Source organism: Vicugna pacos, chromosome 2, assembly GCF_048564905.1.
Source record: "Vicugna pacos chromosome 2, VicPac4, whole genome shotgun sequence".
Classification (NCBI taxonomy): Eukaryota; Metazoa; Chordata; class Mammalia; order Artiodactyla; family Camelidae; genus Vicugna; species Vicugna pacos.
In genome coordinates, this window is record NC_132988.1 from 93,688,818 (window position 1) to 93,711,334 (window position 22,517).

At 40.8% G+C, this 22,517-nt stretch overlaps 1 protein-coding gene across 1 annotated transcript in view; it reads right to left on the reverse strand.

Moving 5' to 3' along the window:
• Positions 1 to 22,517, reverse strand: part of FAM114A1 (family with sequence similarity 114 member A1) — a 63,572-nt gene that overhangs the window by 13,719 nt on the left and 27,336 nt on the right. Inside the window, 5 exon segments of the mRNA XM_072945160.1 lie at positions 4,033 to 4,156; positions 9,866 to 10,018; positions 15,473 to 15,607; positions 18,001 to 18,107; positions 18,230 to 18,343. Coding sequence (XP_072801261.1) covers positions 4,033 to 4,156; positions 9,866 to 10,018; positions 15,473 to 15,607; positions 18,001 to 18,107; positions 18,230 to 18,343 — 633 coding nt within the window.

A 22,517-nucleotide genomic window follows, 5' to 3' on the forward strand; every position in this document is an offset into this window, starting at 1 on the left:
CAGGAGGGAGGGGAGTGCCTGGCTTGCTCAGGGACATCTGGGAGGCCATGGCTCAGGACAGGGGGAGGGAGGCGTGTGCCTTGCGGGTAGAGAGAGAGGTGGCTGTCGTTGTTCATGAAGAAGATGATATAAGCAAATCATAAAACCCAAAGAGGTAAGTGCTCAGATGGAGCAAAATTTTGCATCACCTAATCCAGTCCTCAGGGGTATTAAGAAAGCTTCCTGGAGGTGATGCCTGAACTGAGCCTTCAAGAATGACAAGTCTGTTACAAGGAATTGAATAGGGCTCCTGTGCTATATAGTAGGCCTTTGTTGTTAATCTACTTCATATACAATAATGGATGGAAAAGAATCTGAAAAAGAATATAACTGAATCACTTTGCTATAGACCTGAAATTAACACAACACTGTAAATCAGCCATTCTTCCAAAAAAAAAAAAATACTGAGGGAGAATAAAAACAACGGAAACTAAAGAAAACAAAAGAATGAGAAGGCATTAGTCATGTGTACAAAGGGAGAGCTGGAGGGCTACAGAGTCCAAGAGACAATGAGAGAGTGAGATTCCAACAAAAGCTAAGATTATGTCTTTGCTGGGCGGAGATCTTGAACCCACCCTCCCTAGTTACGCAAAGAGGGGCAGCTCCCACAGGGTCTCATTCCCAAACTGCCCGGTCCTTCTCCTCTGGGTGAGGTGGTGCTGCAGGGCAGAAAGAGCCCTGGCCTGAGACTTGGATGGTGGGAGTTCTTCCCCAGCTCCTGCACTTACTGCTACGTGACCTGGGGCCAGTCACAGGGTTTCTTACCTTCCATTTCCTCCCTTGTAAATATGGGATAATAAACCCCACCCATCCCCTCTTTAGCATTGCTGTAAGGACCAAATAATACAACAAATGCGTAAGTATTTTGCAAACACTAAAGATTTACATTACTATATTGCTATGTGCTACAAAGATATAAACACAGGGAGATTAAAGATGTTTGAAAGTAATCAACACTAAATTAGGATACAAGCACTCTGTGTAGCCCCCGCTTTTCAATGTGCATTCATTCTATAAAACAGAGAAATACACCAATAGCTTGCAGCAAATATTTTAGGAAAATAATCACAGAGAAAGTGCAAGTGGATAAAAAACAGATGATAAAGAATGATGCAACAAAGAATACCTATTGCCACAATTCTTGGTCTGTACATGTGGCCGAGAAGATCTTTACCAAAGCAATAAAAGGAGGAAATAGCTTTCAAAGATCTCCTCACAACAGTGGTAAACCAAATTAGAGACCCAGGGCAGTGTGATAAAATTACACTCTGCTGGAAAGACAAACATGCAAATCATTAGCTAATGTTATTAAATGCAGAGGAGCCTGATATTAAATTTATCTAAAAATGACAGTTTATTACATTTCCTGAGACAATCAAATAAATTATTCAGGTGTTAGAGGGCTTTTAAGAATGTAAGTGCTTACAAGAAAAAATATGATGAAAATGCTCTGGTTTCTCTTTGAATTTTGCTCCTGGATTGCCTGCTCACCCTCACCCACGAGACTGCTCTCTATAGCTTTCAGTTAATCCCTCACCTTCCTGGAGTTGTAACACTCCATTATAATTGGATTGATTTAATGACAACCCTGCTATTCTTCTTTCCTGTTCTTCTTTCAGTGTTCAAATGTCATTTATTTATTAAATTAAATTAATTAAAATTAATACTGTTTTGATAATCTGGAGATGCCCTATGGGAAAATGGATATATTATGGGAGATAACAGGATTCTGTCACTTAAAGAGAAATGAACCTCTCATTTCTTAAACATGCCATCAAGACCCCAATTTTTTTTTTTTTGGACATATTCAAAAACCTCCATTTACTGAAGCTCTCTATTAAGCCTGGAACATAACACATGTAGTAACATTTTTTATTTAACAGTATTGAATCAAGTTTCCTTTCCAAGAAAAAGCACTAGTTGGGGATGCAAAACTGCCTTAACTACTTGCACTGGCAACAATATCTCTTTGTTGTTAGGGAGAATCTGGGATCTTCTTTTTATCCTTTTTTGAATGACACCCCAAGAGGACCAAGGTCTGCCTCAGGTATCATGAGACTGAAGAGAAATAGCCTGGATCTTTTTGCTGATTGTTACTCTGGAAAAGAAGCATCTACATGAACTCACCTTGGGTCCATAACACTAGCTGCATGACCTTTAACAGCTAATGTCTTAGTTTCTTCATTATTAAAACAAAGACAAGGCTGTCATCCTTTGTGCCTTTGTAGAAACACACAAATGTTCAGAAACATTGTTCTCCAGCTGTCTCTTTGATATTGGCCTCTACGCTTCAGTATAATTGATTATTCTATTTTGATGCAAACGAGCATAAATCTCATAAAACTGAAGGCACATAAGGTCATTATGTGGGGCTAAAGCAGGGGATAGTGTTTAAATGATAGTTTGTAAATGCTTCGAATAATTTTGCCCTGAGCATCGAGGCAGAAGCATTTGAGGTCTTGTGTCTGAGCTTTCATTAAAGGTATGTAACACAGCTGGGCACAAAATGCTTCCAGGGACTGAATATGCATGCATATTATCACGGATACAATTAGAAATAAAAGCTACAATTTATTGCATCCTTACTATTTTCCTGGCATTGTGTTAGCACTTTAAATAATAATAACAGCTAACACTTTGAGCAGTTCTGTGTGCCAGGCACTATATGTTTTCATATGTATTACTTAATTTGATCTTTACAATAGCTCTTGGGAATACATATCACTGTCTCCATTTTGCAGGTGAGATACTGAGTTTCAGGAAGGTTAAATAACTTGTTCAAGGCCAAATAGCAAGTAAGTAGTGAAAATGTTGCAAATGAGACCCTTCAGATGATCCCAGGAGAAGTCAGCCTTGTGTGTGCACGGTTGCTTAAATTTTCAGCATAACCTACACAAAACAGTTGTGGTTGTAGTGCTTGGTGGTGACATCAGTCACCTTCTGTGTACGTAGCCAATGCTTTCCTATATTCTGCTCCCAAATGGACAACCTAATCATTAAGCACATCCAACTCTGAGAACATCTTTTCCCCCTTAAGGAAGCCTTGATTCTTACAAAATAGGTTCTAGTCTCCTTGGGTCATGCCATTGTCTGGCTGGAAGGTTATTGGGAGCGGGTACCTGGCTTACTCAGTGATTGACAATCCCACACATGGCACACTGGTGTACTGCATGCCTTTGTGCCTTTGATGGAGAGAAGCTAGAACTCTTAAAAAATGACCTTTGTCAGAACTGTACTCTTTGGGTGAAGTGTAGGTCACCGACAAATACACCCTGATTCCTACACGTGTAAATCAAAAGGAAGAAGAAAAATATGAAGGGTAGGGGGATAAATTAGGAATTTGGGATTAGCAGATACAAACTACTATATATAAAATAGATAAACAACAAGGACCTACTGTGTAGCACAGGGAACTATATTCAATAGCCTGTAATTCTGGAAAAGAATATTAAAAAGGATATATATCTATATATCTATACATATATATATATATATATATGCTGTACACCAGAAACTAGCACATTATAAATGAACTATACTACAATTAAAAAAAGAAGAAAAATATGAAAAGAAATCCACTGAAAGACCTGCCCACCAACAAATCAACCACATTCAACAACTTTCACATGCTGATAAAAACAAATTAGACACTAGAGCATAAGCTGTAGTCACTGGGCCCTGCCTGTTTAGTGCACTGTGACCTTGGTTCATTTGACCAGATGCATTTTCTGTGTGCCTGTGATGTGCCAGGGACTGTGCCATCCAGAAAAATAAAGACGCCTGACTCAGGAGTTCCCACCCAGCAGAAGAGAGGATTAGAGGTCAATGTGACCAGCCCCTGTAACAAGAGCAGATGCACAGAGTGTTTGGAAGTGAGAAGGAGGAGCGCCTGAATTAAATAACTCTGCCTTTTTCCAAGGGCTGTGCTTATTAACAGCAGTTGCATAAGGGTTTTCACCAACAGTCTGTCTTGCTATTTAACTGGTTATTTACCTTGGTCTTCTTGAGTCTCTTCATTCTCTAATTCTTTGGCTGCAAAGATGTCTTTAATGGAAATTAGGTCATTTTTTAAGAGTTCCAGCTTCTCTCCATCAAGTGATGCTAAAAATGACTGAACCTGAAAAAAAGAAATAGGTCAGCATAACTGTCATCTTTTCTTCTCATTAATGATGTTTATGTACAGCTGTGCCCAGGTCTCCCAGGTGAGCCCTGGTGTGGGAGGTAACGCTGGGTTGAATGTTGGATTTACTGCTTACAAACTGTGCAACTTTAGGTAAGTTACATAAGCTCCTTGGGTCTCAGTTTTCTCCTGTTTTTGATTAAATATATTTGACATATAACATTGTGTAAATTTAAGGTGTACATCTGGTTAATTTGACACAAGTGTATATTGTAACCTGATTGCTGTTGTAGCAGTATTTAGGACCTCTGTCAGATTACATACATAATTATCCTTCTTTTTTTAGTGGTTGGGATAATTGTTTTAGTCTCTTAGCAAGTTTGATGATTGCAGTACAGTACTGCTGTCCACATTCCTTATACTGCACACTAGATCTCTAGGGTTTATTTACTACTTTTGCAAGTTTGTACCCCTAAACAACATTAATCTTATTCTCCACTCCATCCCCTGGTAACTGCCATTTTACTGTTTTTTATGAGTTTGACTTTTTCAGATTCCACATATAAGTGATACAATATAGTATTTGTCTTTCTCTGCCTGACTTTATCTCACTTAGCATATTGTGCTCAAAGTCCATCCATGTTATCAGAAATGGCAGGATGTCCTCGTTTTTCATGGCTGAATAATATTCCAATGTGTATAGCACATATTTTAAATCCATTCATTTGTTTATGTACATTTAGGTGTTTCCATACCTTGGCTATTGTGAGTAATGCTTCAATGAACATGGGAGTGCACATATTGCTTTGAAATCCTCTTTTCTGGTTTCCTCCAAAAATTAGAAATAGGTCTACCATACAATCCAGCAATTCCACTTCTGGGTATATACCCAAAGGAGGTTTTCTATTCTAAAGTGAGATCCACACTTCATTGTGATCCTTTGTGGGGTAAATGCAAGAACAAATGGGAAGAACATTGCATGTACACACAACAGATACTAAATAAATGGTGGTGGTTGCTCTTCTACCACAGCGACTAAAAACACACTTCAGAGTTAACCCTGGATTCAAATATCAGCTCTTCACTTACTAGTTATGTGACCTTGGGTAATTTATTTAAGCTTTCTATGCCTCAGTTCCCGTAGCTATAACATGAGAACTAACAGCATCTACCTTAGCAAGATTGTTTTGAAGGTTAAATGAAATGAGGTACTTAAGAGTACTTGTAGTGATGCTTATAGTGATGGTCAATACCTTACATATATAATGTAAACAAACATGTATGCAAACAAATTATAAATAAATAAATGTTATATGCATATTACAGATACACATACAAATACACATGCTGAATGTGTTATTGTACTGGGGTTACCAAAATGTATGAGACACACTTTTCTTCTCAACGATCCTGCAGTCTCAAGGAGGGAGGCCCTTGTGAACTGGTAACAGCCACACCAGGTGTGAGTGCAGTGACGGTGGGCGCGCCAGCAAGGGGGCTGCAGGGCCTCTCGGGGAGGCGAGAGGGTGCACGGGGACGCTGCACAGAAGATGATGCTTGAACTGGTCCTCCCTGCTCAGTGTCTTCAGAACCCCTCTTTTGAAACTATCCTTCATAAATACTTAAACATTATTTGTACAGATGGCCAGTCATCCTCTGTGAATCTGAAGACTGATTTGAAAGTCCAAAATGGTCACAGTGCATGGAGAACCGTATGAAAAGTGAAGTCTGACTCCAAAGTAGCAAGGTTTTAATTTTTTCACTCTGCAGGCCAAACACTTGCTCTGGAAGAACAGCCCGCAGAGAAGCTGCCATATTCTTTGGATGATGTTTTATTATTCATCACAGTAGTGGATTCGCACATCAGGATAAGTGAGAGAGTTAGAGAGGGCGTCCTCGATGCCAGGATGCCACTTTCCTGAAAGCTGCTAATGCTCGTCATCAGGATATAATGCAACCATCGCCAAGGCTCTGAGAGGAAGCGTGGCGGGAAGCCATCAACACAAAACCCACAAGCACGGAGTCCAGCAGGTGGAAGCAAATACGCCCTGCATGGTGGCCGGCCACCACGTCTTTCTGCCCTGACCTTTCCAGAGTCTTCATTTCAGCTCATACATGCATGCATAGAGCTCATGATCCTAGATACGCTCATATCACATTCCTACACTACAGATATATTTTCTAAGCAGCAGTTTTCTAAGAGTAAAGAAAAAAAAGGTAATTGAAGAAATGTATTCAAGTACAACACTTAGTGAAAATGTATACACACAGGTGGGACCTCCTGGTTTCTCCACGTCTTTTGAGGGTGACCATCCTCCGGGAGTGAATGCATTGGGGTTTTATGCTTTTGGCATCTCCTAGGAAGGGTTCCCCTTAGTCCTCTTGGTCAGCATCTTTCTGTGAAGGCATCTCTTTTGCGTCCTCCAAGTTCACTCCATTATGCCAAGATGATGTGCACTGAATCTTGACTTCAAGCCAATAATAAATAATAAATAACCAGGCACTCCTCAATAAATATTTGCAGAATGCTGACTACATGCTTCACACCATGTTTAAGTGTTGTCGGGGACACAAGGGTAGAAAGCCTGCCTTATAAATCTTTTCCCTGAGAAGGAATGATAAGTCCTTCCTCGAAGGACTTAGCAGAGGAGATGTGTATCACTTCCCGGTCAAGGTTTATCCTCACGTGTGCCAGCGAGGCTCCTTCAGGTGAGAAACAGCTGGAGACAAAGGGAAGAGAGCAGGCAGGAGGGTGGTGTGGAAATCTGAGGAGTCTGAGAATTCTAGATGGGAACCTGGCTTCTCAGGACATTGTGAAGGTGTATTTGTCAAGGAAAGACAACAGAATATATTTTCTTTAATGGCTGGTTTCCAAAACTTCTTTAAGTTTTAAATATTGGGTATGTGTAGGGTTGCCAGCTAAAAATCTAGGACATCTAATTGAATTTGAATTCTAGATAAACATCAAATATTTTCTTAGTAGAAGCGTGTGTCTCAAATACTGCACAGGACATATTAATAACAGTAGTCCTTGTTTATCTAAAGTTAAAATGTAGTCATCCTGCATTTTCATTTGCTGAATCTGACAACCCCTGTATGGGTCTCCATTGGTATTCTTACCAGAAGCCTGTGAACATTAGGATGGGCCTAGTGGAGCCGCACCATGAACAAGGTGAACAGGGCCTGGCTTCTGGATCCCTCGATGCCTGAAAGCTGCCTGCCCACCAGGCACCCACATCTTGGACTTACAGGAGTGAGGGTAACTCCTGCTGTTTTTGATCCATATATTTTTGGGACTATTTATCATAGCACCCAGTAACTATCATTACTAAGCCAAGGAAAAATTTTGCATTTCTTACTATGAAAACTACAAACCTCTCCAGGCTGGAGAACAAAAGCAGAGCTTGTGGGAGGAGTATGCAGCCAGAGGGAAACGCGCCCCTCCAGGGACCAAACCTCCTTCCTGGCAACAGCAGTCCGCTGGGCTGTTTCTAGGGGCCTGGGGCTGTTTCACAGCTGATAGAACTGGCCGGAGTGGAACGTCTCTCCGCTACCATGAACGCTTTGAGGAGCCATGTCCTCCATGTTTTATATAATAATAATACACACACATATTTGTAAAACATAGGAATGCATATAAAAATAAAATGTCACCAATAATATATATGCATATATATATATACACGCATAAAATGGCAGCTAACATTTATTGACCGGTTTATTTGTACCAGGCCTGCTGACACTAGCTTCACATAGATTATCTCATTTAATTCTTTTAATATAATTTTATGAAGTAGATTACTATCATTCCCATTTCATTGATAAGGAGACCAAGGTAAGATAAGTCCAAAATCATACAGCTACTGAGTGGACTTGATCACATAATGTATGACCTCCCCACAAACCCTGCTTTTGTAGGGAAAAATTGGTGCTTCAGTGGGAAAATGCTTTTTCTAGAGCCCACCTTCCTAGACTGCCAGGCTCTGATTCCACGGGAATAATTTTATAACTAAATTGTAGGTAGCTGAGAGCAGTGCAAAATAATTCTTGTTTTTAGACATGTGAATGAATTTTGCCCAGTGGAGGGACAACCTCCCCTCCCATAGAAAAGCCAGACTTCTGCCCATCTGTACATTTGTTTCAAAATTGCTTTATTCCATATGAATTTGTGCTTCTTTGGCTTTTCCTTTGAACTGGTTATAACATGTCTGATTCTTTCATTTAATTAAAGAGTGAAATAAATCCTTTGATTTGTGTTCACTTGATATCTGTATGATTTTGCTTTAAAAAAGTTATCCGTTAACAGTTTAACCACGAGATTGTCAGTGATGGCATGGATAACAAAAAAGGAAATAAACACAGGTAGTAACTTGTAACTCTATAATCTTGGTGGGGGGGGTGTCTATCCTGTTGGTTCTCGGTGGCAGAGGTCATCTTTCTCTCACTAGTTGGGCTTCAAAAATGTCTCAACTTCCTCAAAGTCCAAACATAAGAAGACAAAGCCTAGAAAGAGTCAAAAATCACTGCTCCCCTGTCAGGCTCACTTCCAAGATCAGCTTCCTAAGTGAGGACCTGCCTTTCCCCAGCCTCACTGGGATCCCCGTGGCCCCTCACAGAGGGCCCAGAGGCACTGCCTTGTGGCCTCCACTGGAAAAACATCCCAGAGTACAGTCAGCTTGACATTCACACAAAAGAGCTGTGTGTGCAATTAAATGAATTCATAGTTTTGAAGTGCTTAGATTAGTGATTATATAAATTAGTGGTTATATAAACACACATAAGTGTTTGCTAAATAAAGACACACACATCTGGGGACATACGCACATCTGGGACACACACAAACACACACACATCACATAGATCCTTTAAAAAAAGAAATCACCACATACTACTATGTATAAAATAGATAAACTACAAAGTTCTACTGTATAGCACAAGGAACTGTATTCAATAGTCTGTAATCACCTGTAATGGAAAAGAACCTGAAAAAGAATACGTATACACACACACACAACTGAACCACTTTGCTGTACACCTGAAACTAACACAACATTGTAAATCAATTATACTTCAATTAAAAAAAATCACCAATCCTGCTGACTTCTACTCATGTTTTGTTTTCTTGGGGGGTCCCGATAGGACAGTGGGAATGAGCAGGACTGTTAGGTAATTTCCTGGGGTTCTGTTCACGAGCGATCCTAAGTAGAATTTTAACCCCCAGTAAAGGAATCCTGCCCTCTGTGGCCCAGGCATTCTAACAAATGAGTGAATAAATAACTATGTTGCCCATGAAAGTAAATATATTAAAACTCTGCCCTCTGGGAGAAACACCAGCTGCTTTGTTTCCACTGGGTAGGAATGAAGGTGTGGCCCAGGTGCGGGGGCACCTCTGACCCGGGTATCACCAAAGGGAGGCCCAGGCCAGGCACCTGACAGCAGTTTTGAGCAGCCCTCTGCACCATGAGGTGGGAGTAGTGATGACTCCGTCCATGCTGGCCCTCTGGGGGCTGGTGAGGGGGAACAGCTCAGCACAGGACAGGGCGGAAATAATATAGAACCTGAACAGGTCATCAAGCTGGACAGTGCTTGTGACCTCAGCACAGTTATGAGGCTCTAAAAAAGAGATATTTTCATAACGGATTTTCTTTCATGTTTAAGAAAACACATTTGTGAACCTGCTACTTCAAATGACCAGGACAGACCTACCTTGCTCTCGCTTTCATTGGATAGAATCTCCAGGGCTTCTAGGTGTGACAGACCTTGATACTCATCAAACAGCATCCCGTAGTGTGCGGTCCTCTCGGCCGTGAGCTGCTGAGCCAGTCTCTGCTTCTCTTTCTCCTTGGCTTCCCGTAGCATCTGCACAATACACAATGTTGTACACTAGACGTAGGCTCACAAGCCCCACTTCCAGCCTGAGACACAGGGCGGTGAGCACTGATGTGGTACTTGCGAAAAGTAGGCTTTAGTCACTTTGGAATTTCTTAAAAAAGATTTTTTGATTGATTTTTACTCAATTTTTTAAGTAATATTCCACTTCGAGCTTTTCCTGTTCATACATACACAACACAACAAAGCAACAATTCTATACCTAGGAATAGGATCAGAAAGAAGCAAAGCAAAAGCTGAACAGTGGTTTCCACTAAAGTGTTTTCCATGTGTGTGATGAATCGTATTTTTTTAATGTCCAAATTTTCTATAATGAGCACATTTATGTACACTGGCGAAGTTTAATCTATTGTAGCAGGAATCATGGCAATCTGTGCACCAAGGCAGACTCCAAAGCAGAAGCCAGCAGGTCTGATTTTCTCTGAGTTATTTTTAAAATTCTGTGTGTGGTTATTCAACACCTTTGGTGAAAAAAATTAGTAAAATATTAACTCATAGTGTATTCCTCAACAGATACATAATATAAGTAACAATGTTAGCTCCTCAATTCTTAGACAGACTGGTTTTGAGAAGTATCACTGTGAACTGAGTTCCTCTCCAGGCTGATCATTTTTCTCCAGTTATTCTTCTGTTGATTAAACAATAAGACAATAAAATGAACACATGTCCACCAGTCCCTCCTAATTTCCTGCATTTGCTTTCTTTGAGTCTAAGCATCTTTTACTTGATCCCCCATCAAGGTTACTGCGGTATTCAGTTTACAGGGGTCTTTAATATCCGTAAAGAGCACCGTAAATGCACTGACCACCACAGGTCACAAGGGGAAGATCATGAAAGAATAAATTTTGTTTTTATTATGTGTCAATAAAACGATCAGCCTCATTCTCTTTTCGGGTTCTTGTGGTGTTAACTCAAAACCCCCTGGGCTGCAGAAGGAATTCTCCCTCCTGTCTGTTTTCAAGGCTAAGTAAGTACAAGATCTGAATTTTAAAGTTTTCAAAACAACCCCATCAAATCACTCCCAGGAATTTTTAACACTTACAGTAAGACCCTATTACCCCTGCCGATCTCACTGGCTTGGTGGTGAGGAAATAAAATTTAGAAATGGACACTGAAATTGCTTCCTTTCTCTACACCAACTTCTGTCTTTAAATCTGCATTTCAGATTAGAGGGGGAAAGAGATGAAATAGAAGGTAAAGGGAAAATGTCACTCCGGAATGATCTGAATTCACTCAAGAAACAGAGAGTGAAATTAAAGTGGCTTAAAGAAGAACTAAGTGGCTTTCAGGATGCTGCCTCCATGTTCCCTCTGGAGAAGAAGAGGAGGTGGGTTTAAACAGCAGGGAGTGATCCTGGCATGGAAGACTTCGGGACAGAAGGGCAGCTCTGGAAACTTAGATATCAGTGGGACCTGAGAACCACCCTGCCCCCTGTTATTCAAAGAGTGAGACAGAATACATGAGAAACTTCAGGCAGGTGTGGATGAACATTTCTGATGTTTACAGTTACTTAGTGTGGATTAGGAAAAACATAACTGACCTCCTGTCTCAGTTGGTGGCAGCTTCATCCATCTAGCTGCTCAAGCAAAAACACTGGAGTAATTATGCCTCCTCCTTTTATCTCATACCCCAGGTTCGATCCACTAGGAACTCTGGATTGACCTTCAAACCATACCCAGAGTCAGCCACTCATCACTACCTTCCTGGCTTCACACTGCTCTGAGCCACCGTGATCCCTTCCTTAGATAACTGCTTGTACCTCCCGAGGAGGCTGTGAGAGTGGAGCATAAACGAGCAAGGGCCCCAGATGCTGTGCTTTGAAATCCATCCCTCATTCTCACCGAGGCCATGCCTCCCCCAACCTCTCCCTGCCAAGCACTGGTGCAGCAGGGTCCTTAGGGAAGACCTGTTCCTGGGAGATGGGAACTCCTCTGTCAGCAGACTTCAACTGAAAGACCCTCCCATGGCTTTGCCAAACCTTTCTTAGACAGTACAGGACACTTCCTCTTCCACCTGGTCTCCTCCCTCTCCCCTTCACTGGGGACTTGCATCATAGTCTCTCCCACGATGGCTCTCCCAGTCTTCCTGGACACTCCCAACCCCTAAAATTTTCTCTCACGCTGTCATTTCCCCTAATAAAATCCTCGCACGTTTAAGATCATCTTGGCATCTGCTTCTGGGAGGATCTAGACTGATACACACTCTAACTGGTCTCCCTGCCCTTGACCCTCCCCTAGCCCAGTCTATTTTCAACACAGTAACTAGAGTGATACTTTTAAACTCAGATACTAACTTCAAAATACAGCAAAAGTCTCCCCATTTCATTAACAGTAAAGGCCAAGGTTCTTAAAAATGCCCTCATGATCTACCATCACCTGCTCCCCATTACCACTCTGGCCTCATCTTCAACAACTCTCATCCTGGCTCACTCCTCTCCTACCGCATAGCATCCTTGCTCTTTCTTGTTCATATCAGACACTGCTGCCTCAGGGCCTTTGCACAAACTGCTCTTTCTGCCTGGAATATGCTTCATCCAGATTCTGCATAGCTAAGCCCCTCATCTCCTTCAAGTATTTGCTCACATGGCATCATCTCCATGAGGTCCCCCCTCACAATCTGACTTAATACTTAACCTGCCCCTCACTCCCGTGTTCCTGATTACCCTCTTCTCTTTTTCTTTTTTTTTCCACAGCACTCATCATCTTCTAAAATATGAGGTAATGTTTATTATTTGTTTGTCCCTCCTCACTAGACAAAATCTCCATAGTGACAGGGATATTTATCCATAAAAACCACGGGTGTATCTCAAGTGCTTAGAATGGTGCCCGGCACGTAGTGGACATTCAAAACGCATTCGTGGATTGTGTTGTGGAATGAATAAATGAACAATAAATTATCATTTGGAAGGAGACTGAAGTGGGTAATGTGGCAATCAGTGTAAGGTGGCCATGTGAATTACAGGTGCAACACTCAGATGTGCCCCAGAATGCTCTGTACCACACTCCCTGCGCACGTTTCAGATGTGTCATGACAAACATTGCAAGTGTTCACACCTACCGTGTGGATTCTTGGGTGACACATTTCTATGAGCACTGCTATTTGCTTTTTAGCGGTAGATTGAATGCAGATGTGATAAAAATTGTGAAGGTGTCACAAAAACTATGGTAATCTAGAAAATGGACCAGGTCTAAGTCTTCACTTAACAAGTGTGTAAATTTAAGTCAAAGATGCCACAGAGTTAGCCAGCTTCTGGACTGGTCACATTTTCCATCACATTATCTCCTTCTTGACTAGAAGCAAATTTATATATATGTACAAATTTATGTATATACACATACATGTTTAGATGTATGTATAAGTGTGTATATATAATATATGTATCTGTGCATGTCTCTCTCTCTCTCTCTCTATATATATATATAATCTTGCAGCAAAAATATTTCTGAGTGCTTACTGAATATCCTTTTCCTCCTAGACACATAGCTAAATGATGTTTTTCAGTCCTCCTGAGTTGAATTAGGTAGAATATGTGATAAGTTTTGGCCAAAGGAATGAGGGTAAAAGTGATGTATACTATTTCCAGGGCTAGTCCTAAATTGTCCCATATAGCTATCCACACATGTCCCTCCCCTTTCTATGAGGCTGCAAGTAAAGGATTTTAAGATGCTGGAGCCACAAGATGCAGGCTCAGAAGAGAGCTGCCCAGAGGAGCCACCTGAACAGGAACACTCACACCACAGGAATGAAAGATAAACCTTTCTCCTTCTAAGCCATGTTGATACTTGGGTTATTATTATTATTTTTGGTTTTGTTTCATTTCATATTTTTACAACATCTGGTGTTAATTGCCTGCTTAACACAAAATCTATTTTCTTCTTTAAGGATCCATAGTAGGTAGTGGTCTAGATGATCCTGCCAAGTTCCTACCTGGGCTATGATATCAGAGTGGTTATATGTGGGTTATTCTGGAAGAGCCAAGGAGAAATAACCTAAAAACCAAACTTTTCAGGGGATACCACTAACCTGTTGTCAGGCACAACTCCTTCATGGCTTCCCAGCACTGAGCCATAGAAGATATGTTTGTCCTGCCTGTGAAATGTATAAAATCCTGCATCTGCTGCTCCTGATTTTGGTAAGACACAGAGAGACCTGGTGTATCAGACTTTTAAGGAGGAAGGGGAAGAGGAGGTGCTTGAACTTGTGCTTGCACTGTGGTGTCTGAGCTGGGCATATACCAGCTGAAAGAGCAAGTTCAATGTTACAGTTTTATATTTGGAAAAATGAGAAATATTATTTAAAATTTTCTTGACTACTATAAGTGATCAAAATATAGAATAACTTGTTCATATCATATTTCTCACGGAAGAAAATTTTAGAGCTGGAAGTGTGAGAAGAGAAGCCCAACCCTGCACATAGTAAGAGAAACATATATTAAAATTCCAATGAGATACCATTTCTAACTATCATACTGACACATAATAATAACAATAATAACTAACATTCTTGGGGGCTTACTAAGAGTCAGGTTCTATTCTAACTCAGTTAATCCTTGCAACAGAGCTATCAGTAGTTATTGCTGTTACCCCAGTGTACAGATGAGTAATCTCAGGCAGACAAGGGTTAAGTCACCTGCTCAAGATCATGGAGCTAGAAAGTGGTAGAGCTGGAATACGGTGGTGCTATAGGCTGAATGTTTGTGTTTCCCCAAAATTTATATGTTGAACTCTAATCCCCAGTGTGATGGCATTAGGAGGTGGGGCCTTTGGGAGATGATCAGGTCATGAGGGTGGAGCCCTCATGAATGGGATTAGTGCCCTTCTAAAAGAGGACTAAGAGAGCTTTATCACCTTCTTCCACCATGTGAAGAAACTGCATGAAAACTGCCATCTATAAATCAGAAAGCCAGACACCAAATCTGCTGGAGCTTTGATCTTGGACTTCCCAGACTCCAGAACTTTGAGAAATAAATGTTTGTTGTTTATGAGCCATCGGTCTATGGTATTCTGTTACAGCAGCTGGAATGGACTAAGACAAATGGCATAAATGGAATAATCTTCAAGAAATGATTAAGTATAACTTAATAAAGCAAGGTACAAAAGAGTATGGTTAGTATGCTACCATCTGGTTGAAAAAGGTTGTATATGTTTGCTACATCTATCTGTATATCCATATCTATATCTGTATCTATATAATTTGTCTATACAATGTCTCTGATAGAATCCATAAGAAGTTGTTAACAGTGGTTGTCTCCCATGAGGAATGGCTGGGGAAAAGTGTGTATTAGAAACTCAATTTTCACTCTCAGCTATTTTGTGCCATTTAAATTTGCATCATGTGCCTTAAAATATCTAATAAAAAAGATAAATAAAAATGTATTTACTTTATTGACCAAAAGAAAAAAAATCACAAAGTATATAATCCCACCTGAGACAAGGAAACAGTTCTCTCCATGAGTGTCTTAGTCCGCTTAAAACCTGGGTCACTTTCTGCAAGGACATTCATGGTTTTCTTGCCGATGAACTCCAAAGCATCGAGACCACCCGTTAAGACGCTTTTACCCTGATGATGGAATCATTGCATGAGATTAGATTTTTATGTTTTGCTGTTTCACAGCAGTCAGCACCTCCTACACGGCGCTATCTTCAAATATTGAAATCAATAAAAAGTCTCAATTTTTCCCATCAGGAGATTTATCATTCATTTAATCCTATTTTTTTCCCTTGGAAGGGTATATGTCTTATAATTTGAAGGACATACAATGTTATTTTAAAAGGATGCTTAAGAAAACCAGGGCACATTAGGGGATTAATTTTATTGGCTCTGTGTATATGAATAGATATGTTTCTAAGACAAAAAATTAATAGGTGACCCAATTGCTGTTTTTGTTTGAAAAAATTTTAAACCCAAGTAACAGAATTATTTGGAGCAGTCCATTAAAATGTCAAATACTCTTGCCATTCTGGGGAATCCTTTCATCTAGAGCCCTGGAGTGCAGGCCCCTCGGGCTGTGTCGATGGCTCTTGTACACTTCCAGAAAACAGCAATGACCGCCTGTAATTAGTATATTCATGAAATAAGACAGGTTGGCTTCCATATACTTCTGGCTTTAGAAACTTTTATTATATAGTTATCTCCTTGCAAATCCCTTTGCCAGCCACTGTTCTTCTTTTTAAAAAAAGATCAAAACAGCTAAGATTTATTCACATTAGCTGTTCATATAAACAGAACTGCCTGCATTTCTTTGCAACCTCTTCTGTGCGTATAACCCAACTACACAACTACAATTATAATATGCATATGTCTGTGTTTTTTCTCATCTTACATGAGTTTGAATATGCTATATTTTATGATTACATTATTATCTATATGCATTTTCCATTTTTCATAATTATCACTTCAATAGCAACATTTGATTTCACTGAGTGGTGCATTTATTTGGATGCATTCACTAAGTGGTGCATTCACTTAATATGCTTTGTTAGTCATCTCCATCTTGGACATTTAGACGTTGTTTCCAAATTTGGGAGACAATCAGTAATCATACTACCAAACAGATTTTAAAATGTACGTATGTTGGGAGGACTAGCAGATATCAGCATTTCACAATTTTTCTCCTAACATCCTATGAGTGGTTATTTCAGGAGAGAGCAAAATGGGAGAAGGAAGGACGCAGGGACTTTGAGTAAGGGCAGACTTGGTGGTGGGTGTCTGGAGCTTGGGAAAACTGAGTACTGGAGGGCTGGAGGGCACACAGAAAGGAAGATGAGGATGCTGAGGACAAACTCAGAGGGCCCTGCCTCGTAGCAGAGGGGGACTACGAATTCCTTCCTTAGACCAGGGATAACAAAAGAGCTCGTCGCATGCCTGACCCTACAGCCCCCATGGGCACCCTGGACTTGTACTGCTATCTGACCCCTAAAACATATTCGCTGATCTCCGTTCTCCTTACTTAGTCTAGGGGTCCTCAAGCAGCAAGGAGAGGAAGAGTCACCTCCCACTTCTGGCATGCCCTGACCCCGGAGTCTGGGTAAGACACCCTCATATGTGTGAGCACAGCCCCCTCGCCTTCCCACATGGCAGTGTATCTGACAACTGTTGAGTCCCCTCTGTCTTCCGAGATGTTGTGCCTGCTTGCTATCCGTCTGTGCCCGGCATCCAGCATAGCTCCTGGTATATAATGAGGGCCAATCACCATTTTTAAAAAATGGATAAATAAATAAATTGGAGATGAGTCATATTTCTTGAGAAACTAGTTATTTGGTTGTACACAGCAGAAAATAAACCTTTTGTTCCCCATCCGAAAGACTAGCTAGCTGCCTCATCTCAGTTGGGGTGCCTCTCCCTTATTCTCCATCAGTGTTTCGTTGCCAAGAACAAGCAACTTCAGCTTCTTTAAGAGGCAGGGCCTGGGAAGGGGAGGCGGGCATTAGGGTTATTCAAGGAAAGAGGGGAGTGGGAATTGGGAGGTAGGGATGGAGGAGAATGTTGGTCTTTGTTACCTGGAAACATTTTAGAAACATTTCAGGATGTTTCTGATTCTAAATAAATAAATATTTACTTGAATTGCTCTATAATTTTTCAAATTGAAGGTTAAGAGACACAGAGCATCTCAGAAAAACAGCTGTCCCAGCTCTAAGAAAGAGCCCTCACTCCCCCTCAAATAGATGCTATCCTTGCAGCCGTTGGAAAGGACACTATTGCATCAGACTGAAAAATGTTCCTTCTAAGAAGCTCCTTCCTTTTAAACATAAAATATATTTCATTTTGTTCTTATCATTTTGGTTCCAAGGTTACGCCTACTCCGTAAGTGAGAAAGCATAACAAAGCCATAATCCAAAGTTATGATCAGGGTCATCTTTTCTCTGATGTATCTAGGTCACTGGTAAATAGAAATATCAAAAGAAGGCGCTGGCAGACCTCAGGGAAAACAGAAGAAGCAGCTAAGGACTCACTGTGTTTTGAACTGCACTGGTGATGGCCGACAGCATGCCCCGGGACCCCGATGAAGGAGAAGTGGGTGGACTTTCCGCGGGGCTCTGCTCTGCGGCCGCATCTGCTACTAAAGAGAAAAACACCCTTTTAGAGTTCATTTTGCTGATCTGTACTTGGAAATCTTCAATTTGCACATAGAGTGTAATACAGCTCAAGTTCAAGAAACCCCCAAATAAATGCACCACTCACCTTGAGGGACTTCATTTTCGGTATCAGGTTGGGCCCCTTCGGAAGAGCCAGAATTTGCACTGTGAATCCTCAAGGTGGCCCCTGCTTTTTCCTTGACCGCTGTCAGTCCATGACCTGTCAGGAAATAAGACATGGCTCATGGATACAGCAGCAGTCCGTGGTCTGCAGTCCTAGAGCCCATCTGCCAGGGCTCCTGTAAGCGGTAGGCATGTATCTGATTGTAAGAGAATGCAGTGATTAACAGCATAGAATTTGCGAGCCCTCAGATGTGGGGTCCGATTCGAACTCAGCTTCACCACTGCCTAGTTGGGTGACCTTGGAGAAGTTTCCAACCTCTCTGTGACTCAGTTTCTCCACTGCGCTGCTGTGAGGAGCAAATGAGTAGATAAATGCAAGTTAAGTGCTCCCAGGTGCCTTATTATCTCCTTTTGCTTCTCACCCTAGCTAACTAGCAACCTGGGATTCTCAGCCCAAGATATATTTGTGAATGGTGTCCCAGTCTTACCCTCTTTCCTCTTTCCTAAGCTTCTCAAGGCAAGTACGCATCATTCACTTTTTGATTCCTTACAGACCTAGCCCATTGCAGGTGCTCAATTACTATTTGTTGAATTAAAATCAGTTGAGCCTTCAGAAGCTCTTCCGAAGTGTCAGTCACTGCTTTAGCATGGTCTGTGTGTGTGAGAGGGGTCTGGAGACGCCGTGTCAAAGTCAAAAGGCAAGCCAGCAGGAAAACCAGGATGGGCACCCGAGAGCTCTGACAGTTGTTTTAAGCAGTAACAGGCCAAACAAGACGTAAGAATAGACAGCCAGGATGAGGGGCACCGATTTTGCTCCACCTGAGCAGGACAATCCCTGTCTTAGAGCCCAGCACAGGGGGTATTCAGTTACCATTTAGTAAAGACAGAGCTGACCTTCTCATCCACTCTCCCCCGACACACACACACACCCCACCCTTGGCTTGACAGAGAAATAGTCTTGTCTACATTTTATTTCGGAGCAGTATTTTTCTCCTTCGAGGCCCCCAAGGTTCTCAGAGTTCCCAAACTGAACGAAAATGAATAGCTCAGTGACGGTCCTAAGTGGCTGTTCGAGTTCTTGAAGGAGAAGCAGCTTGGGCTGCCATCACCACGGCGCTTTCCTCCCCATAGAGCTCAGGGAGAAAATGGCATATTTCCCTCCGGACCTGTGCAGCCTCAGGTTGTTAAGACTCAAGGCAGCAGCAATATTTACACATGGAGAAAAAAGTCCCAAGTCACAGGAGGATCTGAGAGCCAAAGGGAAGCACCTAGCCATAGAGGGCAGTGTTAAAATGACTGATCATCCCCCTCCTGAGGGAGAGAAAGGCATGGATGCATTCCAAACCCAAAGAGTCACATTTTGTCAACCGCAACCTTATGTATCAGAGGGATCTTAAAGTAATCACAGCACTGATATTTACCAAACTGATATAGGACTATTATGCCGAATGGGAATCACCTGTCATTACACACCATCTAGAAAACACTGAAACTTAAGAAACATTACTATTAATGTTTACAACATTAATTACATACAGGAATATATTCACGTATAGATCATTAGACACAGTTCAAGTTCATTACTGAATTACTTTTAAAAAAGATGCACAATAATTGCTGAAACTAAGACTTGAATTCTCTCTAGCTTCCAATAAATTCCAAGCATCTTGATGGAAACTTATAGGAGTTTCAATAACACATTTAAGTTACAGGATATAATTATCTACATTTACATAATGAGCCCATATCCCTTGCCATCCTTTAAAAACATACATGTTTTCCAAAAGGAAATAATGTAAATCCAAATCTCAATGTATGATTCTCATCTAGATTTCTGAGAGCTAAAATCAAGGAATAAATAAAGGCCTGGAGGCATCTGCTACATTTTCTTTATATAAAACCATTCAAGGGATGATTCCACATCCTTCCCTGAGACCATTCAGGGTTTAATGGGCCTCACTGTCATTAACTCCTCTTTCTCCTTCTCTACCCCTTGCAGGTAGGGCCTCATCTGAATCTTTTCCTGGAGAAGAACTTCTCACCATCTCAGAACACAAATAATGACGAATATACATTACCTGCCTCTAGAAAAATCACTTGGTTTCCGGAAGGAAACACCACTGTTATGTGTATAATAAGTGGAATGTGTCTGTCTAACAGACATGACAATAGGCTGCTACTCCAACCACACAAACACACACACACACACACACACACTAATAGCTTTGTTGAGGTATAATTGACATACAAAGATTTGCACTTATTTAAGACTCCTCCAATTATATTTTCTGACTAACAATTCTTTTTTCTGCATTCTTTTGTGAATGAAAAAACATCATTACTACATTCTACTAGGAACATAAAGCTATGGATTTTCCACAGTTAAGGTTTCTACTCTATGCCACACCCTACTTTGAAGAATAACTTCTAAAACTTTACTTAGTGTGACATCTAGTGCCCAGAACAAGGAAGTAATAATGCGGTCATTGTAGCCTTTTGACTGAGAGTGATTCACTCTGATAGAGATTGATTTGGTTCTACCAATAACAGAGAAAAACAAGCAATATGAATAATACCAGAGGGTTTAATTCATGGATTCATCTCCTCACTTGCCATCATGAACCCTAAGTATCCTCAGGAAATGAACCCCCTCCAAGTTATATGGTTCTTAAAATGGAATATCCTCTACTCTCTGACTTACTGCAGTAAAAAGAATACTACAAAGAAGAGAAGGTAATACACGCTGCGATACTGTATCATTTTAAAACAAATGTTAAATGATTAGCTGGTGTTTAATTTCTCATCTATACTTTAGTGGAAAACACCCTAAACTCAGGAGTCAGGAGTGTTGTGGAGGAATTTTGGTTCCATCAGTTATTAGCTGTGTGGTCTTGGGGCCCTTCCTGAGTCGCTGCTGCTGCGTCTTCTCTGAAAGGAGGATTATAACATCCACCTCCCAGGGGTTTGTAAGGTCACTGAGGAGAAATATGGGAAACCCTCAGTGTTGGCCAACATGATTGAGCACTTACAATGTCCCAGGCCCTGGACTAAATACTTTTAGTGTAGATAATTATCTCATTTAATCTTCTCATTACAAAGTAAGGGATATTATTATACCCATTTCACCACTGGAAAAACTGAGACCCGGTGAAGTGAAGTCACTTGCCTATGGTCCCAAGCCTAAGTAGCAGAGACAGGATTTGAAAACTCAAATACTCAATCACTATGTTACATTAAGGAAGTTTTACATGCCATTGATAGTTTACCTTTTTTACCTTAAGTATAGTCAGTTACAATGTGTCAATTTCTGATGTACAGCATAATGTTCCAGCCACACATATACATACAGATACTCATTTACATAATCTTTTTCATTATAGGTAACTACAAGATGTTGAATATAATTTCCCATGCTATAAAGAAGATATTTGTTTTTTATATATTTTTATATATAGTAGTTAATATTTGCAAATCTCAAACTCCCAATTAACCTCTTCCCACCCCCCATTGATAGTTTATTAAATATTATTTTAGTCCCATTTCTATAGCTCCTTGGAAATCAGATCCTCGATTAGGAGTTTCCTTGTTTTTAAAACACTGGTTTATGCTAAAGTTAGCTTGACTTACCTGACCTTGACCAGACAGCAAGCTGAAGGTCACTCCTGCAGTGAAATCCTTCTCTAACCCTGCCCCTGCCAGTTATGCCTTGGGTTGGCAAAGCTTGATGCAGGCAGGATCCCAAGGTACTGTGTGGTGCTGGATGAAATATTTTATATCTTATAGCACCTCTAGTTTCCCCCCCCCCTCAAAAAACACTGTGATTCCATCAACCCCTCTTCCTGTGAGTTCCACCAAGATCAAAATCTCATTGAAGGGAGGTCTCTCCTCTTTCCAAAGGATGAAAATAATCAGTTGTTGGTGGAAGGGTCTCTTTGACCAGCTGGTAACTTAGGGGAGCAACAGCCGTTCTACAGGACCTGGATGCACACCATAACCCTATGCGTACTTTCCACTGGTCCCTTATTGTAAAGGACCCCCAGGTAGGGCACTAGCTAACTTGTTTAGAGAGTTTTCCCCTTTTTGATTGTTTTAATTTTAATATAACATTTCCTTCTTTTTAAATTTCTTTTCTTTTAAAAGAGTGGATATATAAAAAAGACAGTTAAAAAAAATCCCGTATCTCACTTCCCTGATATATCTGGTTGATTTTTAAAAGTAAAAATTTATAATGTTAGTAAAATCAAAGAGTATAGACACAGAAAACAGGAGGT